At 29.7% G+C, this 11407-nt stretch overlaps 1 protein-coding gene and 1 long non-coding RNA gene across 2 annotated transcripts; one reads left to right on the top strand and one right to left on the bottom strand.

The window, feature by feature from the left end:
- Positions 1 to 3169: 3169 nt before the first annotated feature.
- On the bottom strand, positions 3170 to 6122 carry LOC118029522 (uncharacterized). Its single transcript, XR_004684177.2, has 3 exons — positions 5949 to 6122; positions 5642 to 5781; positions 3170 to 3460 (listed from the first exon to the last, which is right to left on the bottom strand). It is a non-coding gene; the product is annotated as an uncharacterized lncRNA (long non-coding RNA).
- A 4683-nt stretch (positions 6123 to 10805) lies between these two features.
- Positions 10806 to 11165, top strand: LOC118029521 (calcium-binding protein PBP1). Its single transcript, XM_035033420.2, has one exon. The coding sequence runs from the start codon at positions 10806 to 10808 to the stop codon at positions 11163 to 11165; it is 360 nt and encodes a 119-aa protein (XP_034889311.1).
- Positions 11166 to 11407: the final 242 nt, after the last annotated feature.

The raw sequence follows: 11407 nt of genomic DNA on the forward strand, positions 1-11407 counted from the left end.
AGGTTATATTATGGTATTTTAGGGCTTAGGGTGTTTTAGGGTATTTTAGGTGTTAGGATTTAGGTTATTTTAGTGTTTAGGGATTAGATTTTTTTTAGGGTATAAGATTTTTAGTTTAGAGTTTTTTAGGATTTAGGGTTTTTTGGGGTTTAGTTTTTTTTATTATTATTTTCGAGGTTTAGGGTATTTTAAAGGTTAGGTTTACGGTGTTTTAGGGTTTAGGTTATTTGAGGATTTAGGATATTTTAGGGGTTAAATGTTTTTAAGGTTTAAGATTTAGAGTTTTTTAGGGTTTATGGCCTAGTTTTGTTTTTAGAGTTTAGGGTTTTTTAGGGTTTAAGATGGGTATATGTTATTTTATTTTAGGGTTTAGGGTATTTTATGGGTTAAAATCTTTTTAGGGTTTAGGGTATTTTAGGGTTTAGATTATTTTAAGGTTTAGGATGTTTTAGGGGTTTAGGGTATTTTAGGATTTAGATGTTTTTAAAGTTTAGGGTTTAAGGTATTTTTATTGTTTAGGGTATTTTAGGGTTTAAGGTGTTTTTAAGGTTTAGGGTTTATAGTATTTTAGGGGTTAAATTTTTTTAGGGTTTAGATTTTAGGCTTATGTTGTTTTAAGGTTTAGGTTATTTTAGGGTTTAGGATGCTTTAGGTTTATGTTATTTTAGGGTTTATGGTGTTTTAGTTTAGGGTTTAAGTGTTTTAGGGTTTAGGGTATTTTAAGGGTTACATTTTTTTAGGGTTTAGGGTGTTTTAGGGTTTAAATTATTTTAGGTTTTGGGTGTTTTAGGGGTTAAATTTTTTTAGGGTTTAGTGTGTTTTAGAGGTTAATTTTTTTAAGGTTTAGGTTATTTAGGGTTTAAAGATTTTAGTGTTTAGGGTTTAGATATTTTTAGGGTTTAGGTTTAGGGTATTTTAGGGGTTAATTTATTCAGGGTTTAGGGTTTAGGTTATTTTAGGGTTTAGAATGTTTTAGGGGTTAATTTTTATAGGGTTAATGTTATTTTATGGTTTAGAGTTTATGATTTTTTAAGGTTTGAGATTTTTTAGGGTTTAGTTTTTTTATTTTAGGGTTTAGGGTATTTTAGGGGTTAAATGTTTTTATTTAGAGTTTAGAATTTAGGGGGGTTTAGGGTTTATGTATTTTAGGTTTAGGGTTTAGGGTGTTTTAGATTATTTTAGATTTAGAGTTTAGGTATTTTAGGGGTTAAATTTTTTTAGGATTTAGGGTGTTTTAGGGTTTAGGGTTTAAGGCTTAAGGTGTTTTTAGATTTAGCTTTTTTTAGGGTTTAGGGTGTTTTAGGGTTTAGGTTATTTTATGTTTAGGGTTTAAGGGTATTTTAGGGGTTAAAGGTTTTCAGGGTTTAGGGTTTAGCTTTTTTTTATTTTTCTATGGTTTAGTTGTTTTAGGGTTTAGGGTATTTTAGGGTTTAAGATGTTTTTAGGGTTTAGTTTTTTTATTTATTTTAGGGTTTAGGGTTTAGGGTTTTTATTTTTTTAGGGTTTATGGTTTAGGGTTTAGGTTATTTTAGGGTTTAGGATGTTTTAGAGGTTACCTTTTTTTAGGGTTTAGGTTATTTTAGGGTTTAGTATTTTATTTATTTTAGGGTTTAGGGTTTAGATTGTTTTAGGGTTTAAATTTTTTTATGGTTTAGGATTTGGGGTTTAGGTTATTTTAGGGTTTAGGGTTTTTTAGGATTTAGTTTTTTATTTTATTTTAGGGTTTAGGGTATTTTAGGGGTTAATTTTTTTTAGGGTTTAGGTTTTTTTTAGAGTTTAGGGTATTTTAGTGGTTAAATGTTTTTATTTTAGGGTTTAGGGTTTAGGTTATATTAGGGTATTTTAGGGTTTAGGATCTTTTATTATTTATTGTATTTTAGGGTTTATGATTTTTTAGGGTTAAGAGTTTTTTAATGTTTAGGGTATTTTAAGAGTTAGAGTTTTTTTGGAATCAGTTTTTTAGGGTATTTTAACAGTTATTTTTTTGGATTTAGAATATTTTAGGGTTTAAGAAATTTTAAGAGTTAAGAGTTTTTTAGGGTTTAGGGTATTTTTATGATTGGAGTTTAGGGTTAATGCTGAAAACATTTTAGATGTAGCGCTAATGATATTTTAGATGTAAAGTTGGGTATGATGTTAATGTTTGAGGATTTAGGTCTTATAATTTTTTAGAGTTTTTAGTTCAGAAAATTTTGTTTTTTTTTATTAATAATGAGAAGTACAATGTGAATTGATTTAGCCCCTAATTCATGTATTGAAAAGTGCCTTTCTGCTTTTAGGATATGTATATCGAAAACGAATTTGAAATTCATAAAACCAATCTTTATGTTAAATTATGTCACAAATGATCTTTTCAATTATAATATGCAGTTTGGAGTAATCAAATCACGACCATTAAATAATATCTCAAATGTCGTTGATCTATGTAGATACATCGCTACACGTATCAACCTTCCATGAATATACTAGTAAAAATGCGAGGCATTCTTTACATACATGAACTTCAAATAATTCAAATTTACTGCTCAAAAAATAAGCAAGAATATATGTAAGAAGTGGAAAGCCAGGTGGTCTCAAGGGAATCAAACTCAAAAGATAATCGTGTCTTAAAAGATGGTAACATGAAACATTAATGTCCTCCTTGAGACATTTGCTAGAAAGAATATCTAGAAGTACCATCAACCATGTCCACAATACTGCTGAAAATTCTAAGAGAATTATTACACAACATACCAAATTTTAAGAATTTTCAATTGTCCTCTCATCAATTGTATCAGGCAAGGTCAGGATGTGACCAATAATTTCAAACACTAATTGATTTCTCTTCTTACAGAGATTTGGCCTCGAGAAATTGCCACTAGTAGAATTAGTTACTAAGAGGGTGTTTGGAAATGTAGTAGCGGTTGCTTTTCAAATAGTTTTTCGTGCCGAAAAGCATGCCAATAATATTTTTTTATTTTTTAAAAATTATTTTTGATATCAGCATATCAAAACGATCTAGAAAGTACAAACCGCACTTAATTTTAGCACAAAAAAAAAAATTTGAAATTTTGCAAAAAACAGGTTGGACCGTAATCCCAAACGGCCTCTAAATATCAAGAAGGTGATATAAAAAATTTCCAGCAGTCCCTAAAAATCAATTGCTTGTTGTAAGAAGGACACTTGCATGTTGCAAAGACAAAATTTTGTAGGCAGCAAGATTACATACATGGAATCACTTGAAACCAGCATTATACTATATGAAAAGCATTGCTGGTTTTCCTCTCTTTCAAGCATATATGCAAACATCTACATACATGAACATCTACATACATGAGGAATTGAAATAGTATCTAAATAGCAAAATAGCAATACAATTGTTGAACATGTAATTCAGCCAAGCATGCAATGTGAAGCTCTCTTGTGTACGGTGGGGAGGATTCATCACTGTACAAGGATCTAGTTTTTCAAAGTCTGCAACCTACAACAAACCAGAGTACATAACAGTTAGAATGCCATTCTAATCAAGAATCAAGAGAGGGAGAGCTTCAAAATCTAGAAACAGAGAGAGGGAGGATCAGTACATCAAAGAAAAGACGGGACAAGAAACAGAGAGAACATAGAGTCCGTAAACTTCAAAATCTAATGCAACAGTTAGATAATACTTTCGCCCTTTTCTGTTTCTACAGTCCTGCTCTTCGGTATAAGAAAAGACAAAACTCTCAACAAGCAAATCTTATTAACTGAAGTGCTCAAATAAGGAATGGTGTAACAGAACAAAAAAGTGATTTATGAAATCATTTTAGTAAAAAATGCTATTTATGTTAGTACCAATTTTTATGTTTGCATACACAAAATAACACATTGAAGAGTTGCTCCATCAGCTCTCATTTCCTTGATTCCAGAGCAAGAATTCAGAAATCAAATGCCAACAAACATAATTCCCAACTGCCACACCAACAATGTATCTATGAATAACAATATCAGAAGCATATTATCCATGTGACCTTTCATCTTCAAGCAAGTTTGAAAAAATGTAAAGAGAAAAATGCAATCAAGTTGAATGAATTTATCCGTCAAAACTTAATCATAAAGCTCATATATGGCATAGACCTTTTCAATATATATTTTCACATGCAAAAGAAAGACTATTAAACAGGATGAACAGATGATACACACCTCACACGAGTGATTAATTAGATGAGCAATACTTTCAGCCCTTGTGATTAATCAAATGCTATAAAGTTTGATCTAAACACACAAGTCCCAGCCCACCCTAAATTAACAAGGAAAAGAAGAGGTAAACTTTGATCTCAACAGCTTTGTAGAGGACTTCAACACAGTAAGCAGTCAACCTTTCAGAAATAATCACATTAGTTTTAGGATGATAGTTCGTAGTTGCGCTAGATGACAAATACATGCATGCAAAGAGTAAGGGAATGACAACATTCTCAACATCAATGAATTGTATACAAAGCGCTCTCTCTTATCATCTATTAGAGATCTGACAAGTTCACCAATTTATTAAATCACCTAAAAAATCATGAATATGTAGAAAATCAATTCCAAATATAAGTTGAAAAGAGAAATATCATATCATATCACATCAGCAAATCAATTTACCATATCCATGGCCCTATGAGAATGGCAAATTGATGATTGTTAGATTCTTCATTCCTTAGGTTCTACGAATTTCTCAATGATTTTACTATCAGGCAAAGTATTTATTTATATATAAATAAATAAATAATACATGAAAAGAACCCAAAAAACACATGAAAAAGAAGACGGGCAGAAGATTCAAAATTGATTTTGGATAAATAGCAGTGATAAAGCAGTGTTTAGTTATGAAAAATTAAGGACAACTCTTTAAGAAAATAAGACAAGGCAGAAATCGCTCCCAACCCACCTGCCTATTCCAATCAAATAAGAATCCCACAATTCAAAGAAGCAGCATGATATTTTTAGCTTAGCTGGGTTTTCTTCAAATAAAATCAGAAGTAAGACTTTAAAGTGAAATCGAAAAGCAAAAGGAAAAGAAACTAACCCCCAAAACCCTGGCCTACGCCAAAACAACAATCAACTTTAAATTAAGGAATGGTGTTACAGAAGTGATTTATGAAATCATTGTACTAAAAAAATACAATTTATTTTAGTACCCTTTTATGTTTGGATAGACAAAATAACACATTGAAGTGTTGCTCCATCAGCTCCCATTCCCTTTATTCCTAGAGCAGAAATTCAGAATTCTAAGGAAGAGACAAATGCCAACGAACATAATTTTCTACAGCCACGCCAACATCAATACAACAATGCTGGTTTAAGAACAACGGCTATGAGTGATAGTTTTACTAGTACGGGCTAGTTACAACAGCATTCAGTGAATCCAAAAGAGATAAATCATCTTCATTATTAAAATTCCGATTGTTCTTGCTAAATTAGGAGAACAATTGGTTAGTTTTTAAAAATTGTATCCTCTAAGGCAGGAAAACCAGCATGCATGAATAAGACTTTGAAGATTTTGCAATCAATTGTAAAATATTCTAAGGAATCATGATTTTTCAATTAACAAAAACAGCAGCTCAATTTTGCATTTACGCTTAAAAATTCAAACACAAGCATTACAGCAAAGAAAACCTATCAAGAAACAAAGTGATCTTACCACTTCCATCAAGTTTGAAATTTGATCGCTCTCTTTTGGTTCAATTGACCGTATTTATTGATCTGCTTGCATCTTTTAACGTGCATCTAGAGCACAAGGGAAACGTTAATGGAGAATTCATTTGCCTGCCATGGATAGAGCTTTAAAACACAACAGAAACATAAATTCCAGTCAGATTTTTTGAAAGAAAAGGAGAAACCAAGTTCACAAATTTAAAACCAATTAAATAGAAAGTGGAATTAAAATCTTACCAAGAAATAAAATCCAATCAGTAAAAAAAGTTTAAGTAAATAAAAGAAAAACTCACCGTGAAATCTAAAAGATCCAAACTTTAACTCTGAAAATCTAAAACATCTAAAAGATTTTTTGTATTATTGCTTCTACTTACTAGAGAGAGAGAGAGAGAGATTTTCTTTTGAGATTGAAAAATGTTGAGATTTAGAGAGGAGAGAGAGAGAGAGAGATGCTGTATTTATTACGGAGAATTCAAAAAAAAAAATGACCGTTGCATTAACTGAGAGACAGAGAACTTGGTTTTCACTTGTGTAGATTGGTTTAGGTTTTTCAAACGACGCCGTCTTACTAGACTTGCTGTGTTTTCTTCACTAATAAATTGAAGGTTGCATCTTGTCGATGGATGCACGTGGAAATGCTTTTTATGTATTTTTCTACCGAGATGACTTTGAAACGTGCGACCTAGTTAATTTATTTTTTTTATTTTATAAAAATGAAAATATTTTTTTAAGTAATAGGTTTTTATTTAATTTTTTCTAGATTGATTAATTTGGATTCTTAAGTAAGTTATATAGGATTAACTTATTTTTTTTTTTTTTATTGAAACCCAACCCAATCTAAATCTAAAATTATGGATTAAACTATTTGGTAAAGTGAGTTTCAAAACAGCAATTTTATCCCTATATTTGTTACAATTATCCAATTATAGTATTAAAAAAAAAAGTTATTTGTCCAATTTGTACCAAATCACCAAAGCAATTGAATAACAATTAACTATTTATTTCAATTGAGCCAAATTTATAAATATATAATGTTGCTGAATAGATTATTAATGTGGGAATGATTTTTTTGATAATTGAAATAGATACATGAGCAAAGTAAGCTAATTGAAATAGATACATGAGCAATTTATATTCGAGTTTTATTTAATAGTTTAATCTTCTGAATTAAAATGGATCTTTAATATTATATTAAAACCTTGATAATTAAATTATTATGAGTTCTTAATCAATAAAATATTGAATAATAAAATAAAAAAATAAAAAATAAATTTGATTTAACTTGAGTTAATCGACCAAACTTATGAATTAAATCATAAGACCAAGATAATTTCATAATAACTAAATTAAAATAAATTATAAAGTTTAATTTTTAATCAATCCAATGTTGAAATATGAAATTATATAAAAAAAAAAAACCTAAAAAATTGATCTGAATTAACTAGGTCAATCCATTAAATTTATGATCCGGGTCATGAAATTAAAATGACCTCATACATACAAAAAAATCAAAATAAATTTTGAAGCATAATTCTCTATCAACTAAATGTTAAAAGATAAAACTTAAAAAAATCAATTAAGAAAAAAAAAATACTTGAGCTAACTAGGTTAACTCAACAAACTTGTGATCTAAATCATAATATTGGAATAACTTGATAAAAATAAAATAAAATAAAAATTATATTGCTCAATTATTGATAAATAAGTTTCAAATAATGAAATTAAAAATTAAAAAAAAAAAAAAAAAAGAAAAAAAGATCATTTACAATTAACAATGACATGTGAGGAGTGGAACAATGAATTCTCTCCTCCGTTAGTGTTTGTTAATTAGTTTACATGTCCACGCTGAGTTACAATTAAAATTTATTATTTTATTATTTTTATAAAATTATTTATTCAAATTGTGAGTTTTACATGTAAGTCATGTTAACTTGGGTAATGTTTTTAAAGGTAAACCATGTTAACTTGGGTAATGGTTTTGTTGATTTTTTAAATATTATTTTTTCAACTTCATCCTTTTAACATTGAGTTAATTAAAAATTATGTTTCATAATTATTATTTTTATCATGCTTTATATGAGATTATTATAGTCTCATAACTCAGGTTACGAGTTTTACAAGTTAACAATGTTGATTCAGGTTTTTTTTTTTTTTCAATTAATATTTTTTTTTAACTTTATTTTTCAACATTGAAATAATTAAAAATTAAGTTTTAAATTTTTTTTTTCTATAAATTTATTTTGGTTTCATGACTCAAGCAGCGAGTTTTATGAGTTACTCTTCTTAACTCAAGTTTTTTTTTTTGTCTTTTTTAATGGAATATTGTTTTTTTTAATTTTATCCTTTAAAATTGGATTAATTGGAAATCAATATTTTATATTTTATATATTTTTATATTAAGCTATTTTGCTTTTCTAATTCTATTTTAATAGATTAACTTGAGTTAATTGAATCATTTTATTTTTTATTTTTTATTTTTTATTTTTTATTTAATCTCTTAAAATTGAGGAGTGCTATAGGACTTTACTAGAGCTACTTTGAGTGTATTTGTCTCACGGCAGTGATTGCGTTTTGAAGAAACCATGAAAAATGGTGTTTGGTTAAAATGCTAATCAACGTTTTTCAAACATAAGACCTATCAAAAAAAACAAAAGCATAGAAACACAGTTTGAGGAGAATTTGACTGTAACATGGACAGGAGAGGCAAGGAAAGAATGGCAGGTAACCAAGTCATATCTCTAGCTGTCAAATAGATAATGAAGGTTCCCAAGTATTACCAACATAGCCACGACCCACGAGTAGTTTCTTGCAAGTCCAAATCAGAGAAGTTGTCTCGTATAATATATACTTTAGTTTCCCTAATTATTCCAGAAATTGAACTTTCCTTTTTGTCAACGTCCCCAAAGCGGTCTGTTAGGGACGGTGGCCGCACACGCCATGGACACACCATTCTTCGTGCTTGGTTCTTTCTTAAAGAATGAAATAAAAAATGTCTTCTGCTTCTGGTCTCATATTTTTATCTTTTTATTTTAGTTTAACGTGGGTATTCGGACAGCTTACGCGCACATCGACTAATCTCATGAGTCCTAAAATTAAAGATCATATAAATATCCAGTGACTATTATATAAGCAATCACAGGACTCGAACCTGAAACCACAGAAAAAGTAAATCTCTTGATCCTAAACTCTAGGTTACCAATGAGATCATGTGTGAAGGGATGTTCCCAGTTTTTCTATTCACAGAAGCCCAAGTTCCAAATATTGATTTTCTTGTTTAAAATGTGACCGTAACCTATGTTTTGTTTAATACGACAATTAATGCGAGGAAACATTGGGTTTGGAAAGATTAGGGCTATTTGTTGCATAGTCTAATAAGTAAAACTAAAAAAATTTATAATATAATACTTGGTATAAATCTAGTTTTAAGTTCAATTAGAAAAGATATTAATTCAATAAAATATAATTAATTTAGTCAAATCTAAACAATCTAGCTAACCCAAATTTAAACCAAGTTGGGTTATTAACAAGGAATTTTATAACAAAAATTAAATGACTTAGTAACCAAATTATTTTTTAATTAGTCTCCAAACCAAATCTTCTAACTATTTGGTCGTCGCTTTTTACCGTAACTGGGTAAAAGCTCTTCTGTATATTCAAACACCTCCATTCCTTTATTTTTTAAGAAAGAAGAACATTTCCATAGAATAACGAATAATACTTATGAACGGGTTTGCCTAATTGATCTATGAAAAGTAATGGCAGAAACTTTTCAGAAAGTGATTTCAAGAAAATTCTTCAACAAGAACAATCAATTAAATTTCAGTCATCTCTCTTAATTTACCAGGAAAAAACATAATACGAAGATTTGACATGAAACAACGTTTACGTTCAGTTTCCAGATGGAGACTTATTAGTCGGTCAAAAACGTGTGGACAGGTGATGCAAATCTTTCCATCCCCTAGCTGTATTTTTTACGTGTTTTTTTTTTTATTAATATAAATATTTAAATTAATTTACGTATATTTCAACTATTTTTTTAAATTTTAAAATTAAAAATTATATAAACAGTTAACAACCTTAAAATTTATAAAATTCAAAAAGCAAAGTATTTTTTTATGTTATTAAACTTTATTTGATGCAATCAGGTATTAAATTAAATTAATTCAAGTGAAAATTACTATGATTAAACTCATTTAACCCTGCAAAAACCTCGATCAACTCTTCTAAAAGATATTTCTCACGTAAACCCACTACAAACCAAAACTAGACTTTTGCAATGGCAACCCCACACAACCTGTAGAAAATAGACTGGTCGGCAATGTTAGTTAAAGAGACAAACTAAAACTGAAACAGAGTGCAAAATTTCCAAGGAAAGAGAAAACCGACTGTAGACTTTCTCTTATACTGTCAACAAAAACCTTAATAAATTCTAAATAGTAGTTTAGGTGGTGAAGAAGATCTATTTTTCTTCTTTTTTAAAATTTTTAAGAGTTTCATGCTCGATAAAATTTATTCTAAAATATACCAAGCTAATGTAGGGATAAACCCGTAAGATTATTTGATAAAAAAAAATTAAGTTTAATTAAATTTAAGTGGTAATAATCTGCTTAAATTTATGTAAAGAAAAGATTTAATTTTAATAAATAAGCATTAATTAGAAAATTATTAATCTTTAAAGTTTAAAAATGAAAAATACCCTTATGTAACTCCCTCCTCCTCCGGCCTCATAGGATCATTGGTAAAAAAACACACATATTGGTTTCACAGATCCATCTCAAATGACAACAATACCCTTCCGCTGACCATATCTTTGGCTTTCCCTACGCGACAATGAGGAAGTCAAAACCAAAAGAACCGCTGATTCACAGGCACAAGCTGTCCTAAATGACCAAAACACCCATGACAAACTTCTGCGAAACAGAGGCAGCGGCATCCTCTGTAAGGAATCAAAGCCGCCCAATGCAAATAAAAACCTCACTGTCCCCTCGCTGGCACCCATCGTAAGACCATAACCCTTCAGTCCCTTCCTAGAAGATCCTCTACTTTCCTTCCTCTCCTATATAAATCCACCAATTCATGCATTTCAACTCATAAAATCACAAAACAAAATCCAATCCTTACACTTATTTTCAAAAGGATCTTGATCAAGAATGGCAGGAGCTGATAAAAGAGCAGATTTTGAAGACCTGTTGCCTGTAATGGCAAACAAGCTAGGTGGGGAAGGGTTGATAGACGAGCTGTGTAATGGGTTTCAGCTGTTGATGGATAAAGAAAGAGGGGTTATTACAATGGAGAGTTTGAAAAAGAATGCAGCTTTCTTGGGTTTGCAAGATTTGAGTGAGGATGAGCTTGTTAGTATGGTTAAAGAAGGTGATCTTGACCGCGATGGGGCTTTAAATCAAATGGAGTTTTGTGTTTTGATGTTTAGATTGAGTCCTGAGTTGATGCAAGAATCAAGATTTTGGCTTGAAGAAGCACTTGAAGAGGAGCTCAAGAGCTATGGATTTTGAGCCATGGCTAGCTGGCGATATCTATAATGATTTCTTTGCCATTGCAAAGATTAATTTGTCTTGAAAATAAAAATAGCATTGCCTTGATATGGTGCTGACTGCTTCTGTTTGATTTGTTTTCTTTCTTTTTCCTGAAAGAAATTTGTTTTCTTATTTATCGTTATTGATGTTCAAAATTGAAAAGAAATACACAGGATTATTTATTGTTATTGATGTTCATCATGATCTTGTGCATTTACTGC

Source organism: Populus alba, chromosome 19, assembly GCF_005239225.2.
Source record: "Populus alba chromosome 19, ASM523922v2, whole genome shotgun sequence".
In the NCBI taxonomy this organism is placed as follows: domain Eukaryota; kingdom Viridiplantae; phylum Streptophyta; class Magnoliopsida; order Malpighiales; family Salicaceae; genus Populus; species Populus alba.

Bases quoted from the DNA above. Each gene is read 5' to 3' on its own strand.
- LOC118029521 (XM_035033420.2), top strand. From the start codon at position 10,806: ATGGCAGGAGCTGATAAAAGAGCAGATTTTGAAGACCTGTTGCCTGTA.